Source organism: Larus michahellis, chromosome 1 (genome assembly GCF_964199755.1).
Source record: "Larus michahellis chromosome 1, bLarMic1.1, whole genome shotgun sequence".
Lineage (NCBI taxonomy): Eukaryota > Metazoa > Chordata > Aves > Charadriiformes > Laridae > Larus > Larus michahellis.
In genome coordinates, this window is record NC_133896.1 from 199,044,284 (window position 1) to 199,060,934 (window position 16,651).

Consider the following 16,651-nt stretch of genomic DNA (forward strand, 5'->3'; position numbering starts at 1 on the left):
CTTTTCCAGTTGTGATGGATCTAACACGTTCTGGCAGTACCTTTCCTGGCTATCTGCTACTGAGGCTTGCATAAGCAAGCATATGGACAATCCTCATCACATCCCTGGCATGGAAAGGCCATGGTGGGCTGTTGGATTGAAATCTGCCTTGTGTTTGGCACACTGACAGCTTCCTGGCTGCGACAAAGCTTAGGAAACAACATCAGAGTCAGACTAATGGCCTTGCAATGGGAAGAACAAACTGACTGCTCTCCAGTGCGAGCCTGAGCACTGCACCTCCTGCACAGGGCACTCCTCTATGGGCCAATGCACCCGCAGACACAAGGACTGAACATCGCACTCTGCATGGCTCGGAGGGAAGTAAATCCAATTTAGAAGCAATGCTGCCCTGTCTCCACCAGGCCCGTTAACTCAGACACAGCATGGCATTAACAGCTCTTTGTGCCTCTCAACCCACAAGTTCACTTATGGCCCGCTTGAAGCACGGGCAGAGAGTTGCCATTTGTGTGCCCCCAGGGAAGCAGTCATACCCAAGGTTACTGGAGGGTCATGCAAAGACAATAACAAACGCTCTGAAGGAAACTACATAGAGACTAATGACTAATGACATAGAAAACATCTACAACCTGAGGACAATGAGCAAATGAAGGTTGTTTGGAAGAAAAAAAAAAAAAAGGGAGAATTTCTCATAATGATTCAAATTCTGTATGGACTTTTTATTTTTCAGCTTTGTGTCCAAAGGTAGTACAATTCAGCAAAAAATTAGTCTTTCATTTAACAGATTAAATAATTTCCTAAATTAAAACCCCAAATTAGAAGTCAACTTTAGCTTTCCACCAGCCTCAGTAATTCTTTTCCCCTTTAGCATTTATGCCCTGATGTGACTGTGAACATTATCCTCTTTCTGAAAACCTACTGCTTGATCAATATTGTTTTTGCATTAAGTTGTAATTCCTGCTCTCCTGTGGGGGTCTGAGATTTGGAGCCTGTGCAAACTCAGAGGTGACAGCCTGAATCGGTTCTGCCTATGCTAGATTTTGCGTGCCCACATTAGCATGATTGCGTATCAAGCATCACGGTTCCAGCTCATTGCAGTGTCCCAGTACTGAACTCTCCCTGGCAAGCACTCAGTCGTGTGAGACTGCACAAGTAGTAGAAGACTCAGGATTTTCAACAGTCTTCTTGTCTGTGACAAATGAACCCCAGAGGCCAGAAAAGCTCCTCTACAGATACTTGAAATAGCCCTTTAAAGCTTATCGTGCCAGTGTCACTAGCTGGAAAAGAAAGGCTTTTGCTTGAGATGTCTAGGGGCAAATCTGATACTAATCAAATCTGCTGTAGCCTGAAATGACATAGTCTGGCTAGAGATCCGAGAGAGGAAAGGAAGCTCAAAAGAAAAGGAAAAAAAAAAAAAGGAAAAAAACTTGAAAAGGAAACAAAAAAAGGTACCACCTTTTGTCCATATATTCTGTTGATAGATCGGTCCATTCCCCAGTTAGTGAGTGCAGATGATGGAAGTAAACAGTTTTCTGACAGTAGGAGGCAGTCACTCCTGACTGTGCTGGACACAAGACCACATCCTCTTCCCTTGACTTTCACTTAGCTGGACTACCTAAAGCAAACGGTTTCAGCTTCATCTTCCCTGCCAGATTCTCCAAGCCACTGATTATAGCAGTAATTCCTTTTCTTCAAGTGTTAAGTTAACCAGGTGTATTGGGTTTGTGTGGCAAGATTTTGGTAGCGCGGGGTGGGGGAGGTGGGGGGCTGCAGGGGTGGCTTCTGTGAGAAGGTGCCAGAACTTTCCCCCCATGTCCAAGAGAGCCAATGCCAGCTGGCTCAAAGACGGACCCATCACTGGCCAAAGCTGAGCCAATCAGTGATGGTGGCAGAGCCTCTGTGATAAAATATTTAAGAAGGAGGAAAAAACTGCTGTGCAACAGCAAATGGGAGAGGGGAGTGAGAACATGTGAGAGCAACAACTCTGCAGACACATGGTCTGTGAAGGTCAGTGAAGAAGGCGGGGGAGGAGGTGCTCCAGGCACCGGAGCAGAGATTCCCCTGCAGCCCATGGTGAAGACCATGGTAAGGCAGGCTGTCCTCCTTCTGTTCTGCCCACAACAGTAATTGATAAGTGATCTCTCTCTGTCCTTATCTCGACCCATGAGCCTTTTGTTATATTTTCTCTCCCCTGTCCAGGTGAGGAGGGGGAGTGATGGAGCAGCTTGGTAGGCACCTGGCATCCAGCTAGGGCCAACTCACCATCCCAGGTTAATCTATCTTGAAACCAGAACCAGTAACGCATGAAGTCTTTGTCTTGTATTTTGTACTGGTTTTTCCTTCACAGCTCCATTTGCAGTGTGTGTCATCAAACCCAGCGGGACTTACATAGAGATGAAACCCAGCCAGACTGGATAAGGCTGGTGACCTATGCAGAATTCTTTATTTTGGAATCTAAACTGTTAGATCTAATCTGAACTTGATGGAATTTCTGAACTCTTATTGAAACTCTGTCTTTTTTTAATCCTTACTATTCCATACAGATACACACAACCCTTTACTCAAGACCATGAAGTGGCCTATCCAAACTGTCTCTCTAAAGGAAAATGCTGAGTGAAGAAAGTCTGATTTGTCTTTCTGCATAATGTTCTCTCTAAACAGGCAGATATGAAGCTACAATATTTTAGGGACAGAAGTAGAAAAGCATACACCATGTCCAAGTGCCAGGCGGGGGAAGGGGCAGCATGAAACAAGTGTGAGCAGGAGACGGTGGAGAGATGCACGTTTTTCAACCAAAAATGCATTTGGCAGAAAACTGTAAACTTTCCTGTGTGAGACGCTATGAATTATTGCTGGCTGATTTGAGAAATAGCTGGATCGAACTGAAGGAGGGCTTAGGTAAGGAAACAATTTGGAAACAAGACTAGGTCTTTTTGGTTTATTTACTTGCCTCCTTCTCCCTCTCTGAGTGAAAACACCACAAATTGCTTAAACTTAGAAGGCTGTATTCTTATCCTTGCAAGCATAACTAGCAATGAATTATCTGCTCAAAGGAATGCTTTGGTCTCTAAAGCAATGCAACGTTTTCAGAAAGCTGGTGTGAACCAATAATATATACACTAGATCTCTGGCACGTGTAGTTAGGGACACTAAATGCCTTCAACTCCAGGCACAGTTCACAAAATGAGATTATAGCTGTGTTCTTGCCCATGTTTCAAAAAGACTACAGCAAATAGAGTCCAAACCAGCACGCTGGCAATGTGCCCAAGAATGGCATGAAAATTAATCGAGTAAGTAGCAAAATAGCGTCATAATAAGGTTTCTGCATTTCTTGGCCTAATGCAGGTGGTGTTTCAGGTACACCAGTTTGGAGCACTTACCAGCAGGTGCTGTGGCAGTTTTTGGTGCTGGAAGTAAGCTCCTGCGTGGAGTTGCTATGCTGCTCGATACCTGCGTCGTGCTCTTGCTGCCCCCCTTGGGGACGTCTTTAGAAGGTGTGGATGCCTTAGGAGTGGTTTGCTCTTCATTTCCAAAGCTGGAACCTGCAGGAGACCAAAACTGCTCTAATTATAAGTTCATAAAAAATGTATGTGAACTGTGGCATGCAGACTGAGCTTGTATCAGCAATTATAATCTACAAAGACATATTCTCATTGCAACTCGGGCTAAGTTACATGGACTTTGTCCAATACAAATGGTTACGTAGAAATAAAGAGTTGCCAGCAACTTACTTAAACAATAAGTCTTGACAGCTGTTGGAATCTGACTCCAACAGGAACTTAACACCTGCTTTTGGGCTAGCTTCATAAAGGTATCTGGCTGCATGGCTCATAAAGAAACCAAGGCATTTCTAAATATCTGGGTGGTCAAGTTGTGTTTTGGATTTGTAGCTGCTACAGGAGCCACCCTACACACTCACCCTGACACTTGGGAGTTGCTGGTTGTCAGAGTAAGGGGGAATAGCAGGGCTCAGTGGTGCAAGGCACCGAATTCTCCTACCCAGGAGGGATTTCCCACAAACAGTCCCTCAGACCACACTCAGACATTTGAATAAAAAGATGAAAAACAACAACAACAGCAAATCTGCCTTAACTCTCACATCCACTTCAATCACATTCTCATAATGAAACTTAGATTGCCAAGGTTTCCAGTTTATATTGGCCTCTTTCAAAACCTCTAATGAGTTGGTTTCCTCCTGCATTTGCCATCTAGGGAATAATGACATTCTAGGCTCCTTGTAGATATAAGGAAATCAATCCTTTCTTAACATTTGAAAAAGGCAAAGTTGCAGTGTGCTCTTTATCTATTGAGTAGAAAGCCTAAGAGGAGCAAAATATTACAGCACCTGCGGACTTGAACATTTGCAGAAGGATGAACATTTTGTTTGAAAAAATGAGTGGAGATAGTGGTAAGAAATACACAGGATATCAGAAAAGGGCTATCGTTTTTATTTCCATTATTTTAAAAGGATACAATACAATACTATTTAGGTACTGCCTGCAGGAAAATGATAACATTATATGTCCAAGTCTCCAAGTATTTTTAAGATGTAGGCTTCTTAAATGTGTGCAAGTAAAGGAGAGATTTAATTATTTTGCCTTTCTTACTGAAAATCCACTAGGAAAAAAGTGCAGGTTGGAAAAGGAAATCCTCTTTTCAGATAAAGTAAGAATAGACCTTTTGGCTCGAACAAAACAGTGTTAAATTTTGCTTTGTCTTTAAGGCTGCTTGCATATAGGTCTTAATTTAAAGAGCATATCTGCAGTATACATGGAATTCTACAAACACATTTGACCTTTGTTCAAATAATAAGCCACATTAAAAATTCAAAGAGAACAGTCTACTGTACACTATGCAGGAACAGGGAAACCTGAAGCATTTGTCGTCTTTACACTGCTGTGCACAAAACAACCCCTCAGCACATCAGCTCGTTGTTTTATATCCAAACTACACGGATTTTTCATCTGTGTGACAAACATTTTAGATTACGTGTCAAATTAGCTGCTGACAAAACACTGCTGACTTCACCAAAGTCAGGTCAGCAGAACGCCTGTCCCTGCCTGGCCCAGTCTGCCCTGCAGCTGTGCACGAGGACACCTCTCCCAGCTGCCAGGGGGATGTCACAGCTCAAGTGCCCACCTCAGTCCATCTGCACCGTGCTTCTGAAGTCACTCCTCAAGTGGTCTCAGATAGGCACTCACCCAGTCGATTTGGGTAACATCGCTTCTAGATATTGTTTTTCCTCGGCTATTTGTTCTAAAGTTTCAATTGCAGAAACACCAACCTTGATGAGCAAAATATTCCTATTATTTGCAGAGAAATGCCGTCCGAGTGCTCTTTAATGGAACCCCTTTATTCTCTATTGTGAAATGTACTATATGGAGGGCGTTTTAACTCACAAATCTGGCCAAACAGAAGCAATTTCCCCATTGAAGAACGAGGTGTCCAGGGGAGCTACATAACCTCTGATTAAAAGAGAAGTTAAAAAGCTTTTCTAGGTATTGAAGATGAAGCACCACCAGCTACGAACACTTCTACTGTCTAAAACACAGCATAAGAGATCTGCTAATTACAGAAATGAGTGGGTCTGAACGCTGACAAACATGGCCTTATCAGGTCCCCTGAATGAGAAATGCCCAGTGCCTGCAGAGAGGCGGCCATGCACCTCGTGCCATGGCTGGACAAACCCTTTCAGGAGGAAACAGAAGAAAAAAAAGCAATTCAGCTTTCGATCTTTCAATACGAAATGGACTCGGGGAGACAAGCTCCATGGCTGTACTGGCTGTCTGCGAGCACCAGGGTCAGAGAAGGAGGAGGGGGAGGAGGTGCTCCCCGCAGCTGCTGGAGAAGACCACGGTGAAGCAGGTATTTCCCTGCAGCTTGTGGAGAGGACCATGGTGGAGCAGATACCCACGCTGCAGCCTGTGGAGAACACCACGGTGGAGCAGGTGGACATGCCATGAAGGAAGCTGCAGGCTGTGGAAAGCACTCACAGGAGCAGGCTCCTGGCAAGAGCTCTGGCCCCCAGAGAGGAACCCACGCAGGATCAGGTTTATCCTGAGGGACTTCAGCCTGTGAGAAGGACCCTCGCTGGGGCAGGGAAAAGTGTGAGGAGGAAGAAGTGGCTGAGAGGTACTATTATGGACTGACTGCAACCCCCATTCCTCATCCCCACTGTGTTGCTCAGTGGGGAGGTGGGATGGACGAGGGATGGAGGAGGTAGAGAAGTTGAGAAAGAAGAAATGAAGTTGAGCCAGGGAAAAAGGGGTGTGGGGGAAGCTGTTTTAGTTATTTTTGTCTTTGTTTCTCACCATTCAACTGTATTTTAATTGGAAATATATTAAATAATTTTCCCCAAGACAAGTCTGTTTTGTCTGTGACAGTAATTGCTAAGTTATCTCCCTGTCTTTATCTCTACCCATGAGCTTTTTCATTTTATTTTCTTCCCCATTCTGTTGAGGAGGGGTAGTGAGAGAGCAGCTGGGTGGGTGTCTGTCAGCCAGCCAAGGTCAGCTCACCACAACGGCAATATCATATATCCAGGATTTGCTAAGATAAGGTCGATGTTTAACATAGCAGATGGTATCTCCCACTTTGCTGTTCACTCCGAGATGGAGTTCAGAAAGAGACAGTAGGGTACAACAATATGTGCATGTATAATATGCCTCAAAAGGCAAAGGTTTGCTGCTTCCATGGGTATCCCTGGGGCAACATCCAGTTCCCCAGGAGCAGGGCAAGATGAGCTCCACCTTGCTACACATGGTGCTGGATTCCACTTTTCTTTTCAAATAGCATTCAAAGAAGAAATCATAGAATCATAGAATCTTCATGGTTGGAAAGGACCTTTGAGATCATCAAGTCCAACCATACACACACAGAAAAACCCCAAACCCCTACAATCTCTGCCACCAGAGCATGCCCTAAAGTGCCAAATCTAGACATTTCTTAAACACCTCTAGGGATGGTGACTCAACCACCTCCCTGGGCAGGCTGTTCCAGTGCCTGACCACTCTTTCGGTAAAGTAATTCTTCCTAATGTCTAATCTAAACCTCCCCCGCCGCAGCTTCAGACCATTTCCTCTGGTCCTGTCATTATTCACCTGGGAGAAGAGGCCAACACCCACCTCTCTCCAACCTCCTTTCAGGTAGTTGTAGAGGGCAATGAGGTCTCCCCTCAGCCTCCTCTTCTCCAAGCTAAACATGCCCAGCTCCCTCAGCCTCTCCTCGTATGACCTGGTCTCCAGACCCCTCACCAGCCTGGTAGCTCTCCTCTGGACACGCTGCAGCACTTCAATGTCCCTCTTGTACAGAGGGGCCCAGAACTGAACACAGCACTCGAGCTGAAATTTAAGATCCAGGAAAATGCATATTCCTCATGACCTAAGAGGAGAAATAAAGGTTTTCATTTACTTGGAGGAATTCACTTCTTGGGGGAAAATCAGATTATTCATTAGATGGTACTTGTCACTCCATCATGAGATAATGCCTTCCACTATTATCTGCAGCGGGTGAGTCAGTAGCATCTGCCCTCCCAGAATGCCAGTTCTAATTTTTCACTAAAAGCCTTTTCAGAAACACCAGATGTGCAGCGTGTGAATAGTTTCTAGGTGATCACATCCTCTGTTGTATTGTACCTCTTCCCTCCTACTCCTGTACTCTTGCATTTTATCTAAACCAGGGGAGACTCCTTGCTTGCCTTTGAAGCACCTGACAAGTCATTTGGATGCTCCTACATAAAACGCCCTGTATTTTTGCAGACTGTGCTCTATGAGGAGCAGCACTGCTGACTTTGCAGTAGAGTATTTAACAGACTATTAATGATCCGCTGGAGCTAAAGGCCTTCAGCCTCACTTTTATCATCTCACTATGAGCCTCAAGGAATCCTACTCTTCTGCTAGTGAAAAAAATACAGGGAAGAAGAAAAGGTGTTTGAAGACTTGCAGTTACTTTGGAGAGTCCCAGCTGCACCAACTCATCCCCTACACTCTTATGCCAGTAAAGACATTCACAAGTCAGGGCCGGTAACATATTGTAGGCTGCATGTTCAAAGAAAAACGTGACCAAAATCCCACTGGCTCCCAGATGGCTGGAGCCGTCCTTTCTCCGCATCTGCCACCGTGCTCGTCACCATCTGTCCCTGTCCTGCAGCAGCTCGCTTCAGGGGCTTCTCACCCTCGGAAGAGGGAAGTTGTCTTGTATGTGTCACTAGGAGTTTGTGTCTCTTGTAGGGGTTCCTTTTCTGGAATTATTTACAGAATTTATAAAAAAAGGATGGAAATATGGTATGATATTACATATGACTGTAAAGCCAGCAGGAACATGGGTAGAGGGAATTCTGCATTTGACAAGAAATTAATTAAGCCATGTTGTATGGCAGGTCTTGATCTGAGAGGAGACAGCAATAAGAAGGGCTGCGCTCTAGAGTCCTACAGCCACAGATTTCCGTGCCTGCACCCAAGGGCAATAAAGTCTCCTTTTGCTGGAGAACTTGCATCCTTTGTAGAAAAATAGCTTACCTTACAATGCTTATGGGTCTGTTTTGCTGAGAAACAGGCCCCAAAAGAGTAATAAAGCATGAGTTTGGCGGCTCCTGCAGCTCCTGTCTCGTGGGCTGCTATGTGAAGCCCATTGAAACGGAGTGAGTTTCCAGCTCTTCATAGCAGGTCAAGCATTCGCTGCACTGGCAGCAGGCTTGGAGCTCGTAGCTCCCCGCCGCAGCTGTAATCACACCCGGGACACCGGGAACGTGCCGGCATCGTGAATGTTCACTGAAGCACAAACATTTACCCACAGTAACAGCAAGCCCTTTCCATCTTAGAGATCCTTAGACACTACTTGACGCCAAGTTTAGTGACAATGAAGGTATGTCTACTTGCTGCAGTAGCGAGCCCACTTAGCATTCCTAAAGCACTTTCCAGTCGCAGAATTCAACGAGCTTTACAAATAACGAAGGAGTTGAGCTGCTTTCCAAACTCAACAGCAAGGGAATAGCAGAGACAAACTGAGAAGGCGAGCAGGAAAACCTGATGACAAATTAGGCCGGAATGACTTTTTTCACCTGCAAAACATGATTCCTCTGGGTTTTACTAGGCTGCGCTTTCTGTGCCTCAGTTTTCAAGCACAAATACAAGCACAAAATGAAACTTGATGTGACTGCCATGGGAAATGATCTGATACGGAAAGTACCTAAACTAGACATACTTTTCACTAAATTGGAACATTTGCTCATCCTTTAATTAACGTTCACTCTTTAATTCTGATTTTTACCTGTAAAGTGGTAATTAATTTCCACAGATTGATTAGAAGATACACAGCTTGTCATCTGAGCTTTTTATTTTACTATTTTAAGGGTTACTGTTTTAAAGTCCAACACAGTATATTTCAATATAACGTTTCACAGTGTAATTATCAAGAAACACAGTTGAAGATACAGCTCTGCAGCTGCAGCTGAAGCAAAGCTACTGACCAAGCAGTACAGTGCAATCATTAGTCCTTAGGGGTTACCACGCTGTTACAATTTTATGATAGTAGACGAGACTACTATCTGGCTAATTTGTTTTTTTGTCTTTGATGAGAGCCAGTGCCTCCTATTTCCTGACACACAAGGCCAAATGTGCAATAGATCAGGGACAAGCGGTGACAGGTTTCTTTTCTGCCTAGAACAATAGGAAGCATAAGGATTGATGTTCACACAATGCTTAAACCTAGTTTACTTACCTCAAAGTATTTTTTTCCATTGCATTTTTTTATCTCAGGCAAAGGTGTTTTAGCAATAATCCTCCTTAACATATTTATTTTAGAGGAGGTTTGTGCATGCCCATATGCTTTTATAAAGACTGATTTTTCTGAAGTCTTAGCATTCAAAACAGAAACCTGAATTTTGAGCCTAATAACTTCCACCAAAATAAGGAGCCAAATCTGAAGCACCCGTCAGTATAGGAGCCAGCTCTCTGAGCTTTAGATGGCTTTGGGTCTCTGCACTGCAAGTGACTACCTCTAAGACAGCCCGTTTATCACCAGGGAAGGAATTTGGAGCCATCAATGATGACTAATGACAGCTATGTGACCAGTCATGGCTTTTGTATACATCTGTGAGAGATTGCTGCATGTCCGTCCTTCTTCCCATGCCCTCCAGTCCTAAAGCCAAGCACCTTTCTCCTATGACACCTGCTGTTGGATGGTTTTGGCCTCTCAGATCTGGCCACGCAGATAGCTGTGTGTGGTCACAGCTGGTGGCAAAGGAGGACAATCAGCTTTGCCTCACCTGCAACAAAGTAGATATAAGAGAAGTGGAGATGTTTTGCCTTTGTCCAAGTGTTAGAGTGTGACCATAGACAATACATGAAGCTCTGCTGACATATAATAACTTGTCGTGTGCTGGTAGCTCGACTGTATATTCCTCATCTTGTTCTGACAATTTGGCTCTAGTTTTAGTTTTGGCCAGGTTGCAATTTGAACCTAAGTACTTCCCAAAATTTAGCCCCACCTCCATTAATCAAACCCATCTGAAAAGTCTGTTGTTTGTAATGCTGATGAAAGGCAAGTTGGGAAGAGAAATACTTTGACGTTAGTCAGATAGAAGTTATATTAACATGAATGAATATTTAACCTTAATTTTGTTCTTCTGCCATAAATACCTACAATTCTTCATGGGACAGAAGGCAAAAGAACAATTTTCCATACTTCTGCACTGATTTGTGTGGATCAAAACCTGTAGCTGCCAGTATGCAACATTGTCAAAGAAACAGTCAAGCTTTGTGACATTTCTGTAATCAACTCAGTACAGACAAAAAATGATAATCAAATTATGTATATTCACATGGAATTGAAGCTCCTTCCTTTACATGTTTTACTGTTTTTGATGACTGAGTTTTTGTAATCTAGATTAATTTTTGTGGTACAGGCCCATCTTCAGTGTCCTTCATACATAATAGATAGTACAAATACAGCCTTCTGCTGATCCACCTCCTTGTGTCAATACTAACATATTCATCTCACCTTACCAATTAAAATACACATTTTAGGATCCAGCTGAATGGATTTCTTACTTGAGTGGAGTTACATGCTGCTCCCTACTGAAGGGTTACAAGCCTTATTGGGCAAGGTGAAAATTTCACTACAAAGTAAAATTTCTGTATGTGTTAGTGGGAGTTGCAGACAACTTGCTGACTAGGCCACACTTTGGAATCACATAACACATTTTATTTGGGCTCTTCTGAAATGCTACAACTCTACCAGGCACGATGAGCATTTCATTAAGGAAAAAAATTTCACCATATGTTGGTGGTAACTTTGCGGTACGCTGGCGGATTGTACAGATGCTTGGCTAGCTGAGCTTGTTTGTATAGGTGGCTAATTAAAGCCCCATAGGGTATAGAGTGAAGACAGCATAGTATTTTGCTGATCATTCATAATGCTTGTCAGAAAGGATAACATAAGGCTGTTGGAGTCTTGCCAAAGATACCTGGACTACGCAGACATTTTTAAATGGGCCTGACACACCACTGTGCATCCACCTTCTGAAAGAGCCACCTCTTGGCACAACTTGGAGTTGAATTGTCAAAGGTCATTCATGACCAGATCTTCCCCACAAACTTTCAGTGTGTGACTCTGATCACAGTGACCACAAAGCTGTGGATGTTATCTACTTAGATTTTTGCAAAGCTTTTGACACTGTTTCCCACAGCATTCTCCTGGAGAAACTGGCTGCTCATGGCCTGGACAGGTGTACTCTTCACTGGGTAAAAAACTGGCTGGATGGCCGTGCCCAGAGAGTGGTGGTAAATGGAGTTAAATCCAGCTGGTGTCCGGTCACAAGTGGTGTCCCCCAGAGCTCGGTGCTGGGGCCGGTTCTCTTTAATATCTTTATCAATGATCTGGATGAAGGGATCGAATGCACCCTCAGTAAGTTCGCAGATGACACTAAGCTGGGCGGGCGTGTTGATCTGCTTGAGGGTAGGTTGGCTCTGCAGAGGGATCTGGACAGGCTGGACCGATGGGCTGAGACCAATGGTATGAGGTTCAACAAGGCCAAGTGCCGGGTCCTGCACTTGGGACACAACAGCCTCATGCAGTGCTACTGGATTGGGGCAGAGTGGCTCGAAATCAGCCCGGCAGAAAAGGACCTGGGGGTGTTGGTTGACAGCCGGCTGAATATGAGCCAGCAGTGTGCCCAGGTGGCCAAGAAGGCCAACAGCATCCTAGCCTGTATCAGGAACAGTGTGGTGAGCCAGACTAGGGAAGTGATCATCCCCCTGTACTTGGCACTGGTGAGGCCCCACCTCGAGTACTGCCTTCAGTTTTGGGCCCCTTGCTACAAGAGGGACACTGAGGTGTTGGAGCGTGTCCAGAGAAGGGCTACAAAGCTGGTGAGGGGCCTGGAGGACAAACCTTATGAAGAACGACTGAGGGAGCTGGGGTTGTTTAGCTTGGAGAAGAGGAGGCTGAGGGGAGACCTCATCACCCTCTACAACTACCTGAAAGGAGGTTGTAGAGAGATGGGGGCTGACCTCTTCTCCCTGGTGACAAGTGATAGGATGAGAGGAAACGGGTTCAAGTTACGTCAGGGGAGGTTTAGATTGGATATTAGGAACCATTTTTTCACTGAAAGGGTTATTAAACATTGGAATAGGCTGCCCAGGGAGGTGGTGGATTCACCATCCCTGGAGGTGTTTAAAAAAAGGGTAGATGGGGCACTTAGGGACATGGTTTAGAAGTGGCTTTTGTCAGCGTAGGTTAAATGTTGGACTCGATGACCTTAAAGGTCCCTTCCAACCTCAGCAATTCTATGATTCTATGATTCTATGACAAGAAACAACCCGCATGACGGATACTCTGCTTAAGTGTCTCATGTGATACCCTGAGGAGCTGAGGCAGTGGGACTACCTACTGGGGAAATGTTTGCTTCCCTAAGAAGAGAGAAACATTAACTGCTCTAAGCTTCTCCTAGACATATGGATCAAGCCGTGTAACAGATGAGATCAGAGTAACCTGATCTTATTGTATAATTACCAAACCCTATCAATTAGTTGTAGGAAGGGCTGGTTCTTAACAGCAGAGGTATACTTGAAGGCAAGCAAGTACTCATAGTGCTTTTGGAAACTCTACCTGCTGACACAAGTTAAGAAAAACATATTACATATCAGTTAAACATTTAAATTCCTCTCAGAACATTCATTTTGGGAGAGAAAATAAGCAGCTATATCCAAGTAACAGACTTTTTGAAATCCCGCGTTCAGTAAATTTACTGAAATGAACTGTTATTGAAGGCTGATTTTGTAAGAAATACTGTATTTGATCCCAGTGAGGGGAACTGAAACGTTGCCTTCAATGCAAGCCAAGTTTGACTTAGGATGAGTGCTTTAGGAAAAATGCTACTCTCTGTACTTAGCAAAAAGCACATGAAGTAAAACAGGAACACAGTTTTACTTCAGGTATTTGTCTGACAGTCATACAACTGTCTTACAGAGGAGATGGATGAATACAAGTCCAAGGGCCACTTCTCCGCTTTGTTGCCCGGCAAAGTCCTCCACACTGCAACAATTCCCAGGCCCTGTAGAGCTGTCAAAGTACCACAAAGCATCAACAGCATTTTTGCCAAGGATACATCTATGTTCCAATTCCCTCAGCTGCCAGAATGGCCCCTGGGATCACCAGTGGTTGCCCAAAAGTTAGAACAACCAGAAAGAAGATACAGATAACATCCATTTTCTACTAGTGCTAAAGCATTAACGGCCATCAACCTACTTAGGGGGGAATTTTTCCAGGTATGAAGATTTGATGTTCCTGGGCAGTACTTCAGTCCCAGCATCCACATTTCTAGAAACACCAGTTTTGTAACATGACTTGTGCTCATGACCATCTGCTCTAATGGCACCATGCCTACTTCTGAACTGGCATACCAGTTTTAACAGGGCACAGGCACCCATGAAAGATAGGATTAGAAGTGACATCTGCTCTGCAAGAAGTTCCTCCTGATGGCAAGAAGCGCCAAATTAGAGCCACATGCCTTATTATAAGGAATGACATCTGTTGACACTTACAGCATTATATCCTCAACAAATGCCTCTTTCCTGAAATTGCTGCTTCTAATTTGCTTGAACACTGGCTTGGAGTGCCATATTTGGTCACTTAAAGGGATAAAATCCTTGGTAAAAGTGTTAATGACATTCCAATGGTGTTAATGAATTTCCATCAGCTTTAGCAATCCATACCGGATGCCACAGCTCACCAGACTAGGAGAGGTTAAGCAATGTCCTAGCAATTGTCAGTGGTCTGGTAGCATTCAGTCCTGCTCCTCCCTGCCAAGCCACAATAACATGTGTGCTACAGTTTATGTGGAATTATGTTAGATCGAATTGCTAGTAAGTGTGCCTGCCTCCTTCCTTGGCATAATGATGACTTCAGAGCATGCAATACGGGCTAAGGAGCGGAGATCTCATACTGAAACTTCAAGGATGGAAGAGCCCTAGAGAGTCTCCAGTTAGTCACTAATTAATTGCATTTTATGAGCTCAGGCACAGATCCTCAAAGCTGCTTAGGAACCTAACATTTATTTCATTTCACATTCAAATTCAACTCACATTACTTAATCACCATCCCAGCCCTGAAGGAGTTTCAAACCAACAGATGTCTCCATCTCAGAGCATGAAGGATGCAAGCAGCTGGGCAGAACCCCCCATGAATGCTGAGCAGTGCTTTGGTTGGAGGAGAAAGGTGGTGGCAAGCACCAAAGCTGCACTGTGCTTTGGAGACGGGCAGGGAAGCATCTAAGCTGTTCAGAGCAGCCATTCGCTGTGCTCAGATCATGTTCATCCTCTTGTGCAACACAATGTTCAAGAAAAAATTTTGCCCACCTTTTATACAATAGCTTGGGTTAGCCTGACTGACTGGGGCATCATCCGAGCCTCCTTCTCCTACATCTCTGGAGGACATCAGACCCAGCAGGTCCAACTATCTATACTGCTGGAGCTGAGGCACCAGCGGACAAGGAAAGAGGCAGGGGTGCCCTTGCCACTCATCTCCAAGAAACTGCCCAATTCTCAAAGAGTCACTCCTGCATCTTCTAGAAAATGATGTAAAACACAATGTTTACTACTCCCCATGCCTAGAACAGCAAGAGTTTCCACAGCGGGCACATACTCCTGCCCCTTCCTCCGCCCCGGCATATCTCCTACAGTGAGGATAAGTGCAAGTGAGAGTTGCAGGACCATTAGAGGTTTCCAACTTTTTTCATCTGTTTGAATGTTCCTACTGGAAATTTTTCTACTGGTGGTATGGACTTCTTGAGAAATGTCCCATATTTATTTCTGTATAGCATATGAGAACCTGCTTTCCCCAGTTAACTTTCACAAACTCCTTTGTAAGCACCATGCTGCTCTGTGCTGGCTTCTGTCTAGATTTGTGTTTTGTGGCTATTTTAGATGTCATACAGAAAAAAAATCTACAGCAAAATAAAAATCTGATAAAAACTGTTGTTTAGCCCAGAGTTTGAACTGTCAGGAACCATGTTTCAGTGGAAAGCTTTTTTCTGTTTTCATTGGGTATACTGTCTTTAAAGGCTCCCAAAATAAGCTTGGCTTGTAGAATTCTGCTGATTAAATGATGTTTTCCTCACAAAACATCTTAATCAGTTTGATCAAACTAAGTTTTGTTTTAATAAATATTGTCAGTTATGAGGAGGCTGGAAGCAAAACTGCAATTCAAAAACACCTGGAGAGAAAAACACACAAGCAAAACAGATGTCTATTATAAATGGCATTATCCACAGAGAGTAAGCATAAATTTTCTACGTATGTGACCCATTAAAAATGTTCCTCATCTCATGCTGAGTAAAAACAGTACATTTAGTAGATTATTTTGAGCAAAATTCAGTTATTTTACAATAAGCTAATTTTACAATTAGCAATATTAAATCCTGTGACCCAGTGACCCAGTTAAATAAGTTTTACAAAGTGTTTTAGCTATGATTATATTTCTATGAACTGAAATAATGTAAACCAGTTGGCCCATAATATTTTGCGGGGAACAGATGTTTAACTGCATTTACTTGATGATCTTGAAGGCCCCTTCCAACCTAGATGATTCCATGATTCTATGAAAATGAAAGCTCTAAAAAGTATATAAAATCAAAATTCTGTTGAAACCACAGATGTTAAATAGAGGAGGTAGGTTCTTAAAACCTGACAGTGCCTTTATAGAACAAATTATTTAACTTTTCTACTTCATAAAGTATCAAAAGTTTTGTTCATTTGATCCTCTTACAGTTTATTTTCCCCTTCCTATTTGAATTTAACTGACTGGTAGTAGCAGTATTCAAGTGAGTAGTTACGGTCAGTGCTACTCATAAGTAATAATATGTAAGGCAACTTAATTGGAGCATGCAGAAGTGATTTTCACAGGGCTATAATGGCAGAGCCCAGAGTAAAACACTGAAGTTGCATAGAACCATCCCCTAGGGAGTGCCAGCCACCAGGAGCACCACAAGCAGGGTGTGAAAACACCTCTCAGGCATCTGGCAGCAGACAAAACCAATGAGCAAGACTCACAGGGAGAAACCGCACCAGCACCACGTAGTAAAAGCTGCAAAAGGAAGCGGGGAGTGCTAGTACTGGGTGATTCTCTGCTTGCCGGGAGCCGAGATCTGGGATGTCAC

General features: G+C 43.8%; 1 protein-coding gene across 7 annotated transcripts in view; it reads right to left on the reverse strand.

Annotated features, from left to right (window-relative positions):
* MTUS2 (microtubule associated scaffold protein 2) overlaps positions 1 to 16,651 on the reverse strand; it is a 322,218-nt gene that overhangs the window by 83,163 nt on the left and 222,404 nt on the right. For 6 of the 7 annotated variants that reach the window (XR_012584761.1, XM_074568409.1, XM_074568387.1 and 3 more), the window contains one exon: positions 3,378 to 3,539. The exons of the other annotated variant lie outside the window; for it this stretch is intronic. Coding sequence is in view for 5 of the 6 variants with exons in the window: in XM_074568409.1 (XP_074424510.1) it covers positions 3,378 to 3,539 (162 nt within the window). In the remaining variant the exon portion in view is untranslated. The remainder of the gene's footprint in view (positions 1 to 3,377; positions 3,540 to 16,651) is intronic. 7 annotated transcript variants of the gene reach the window in all.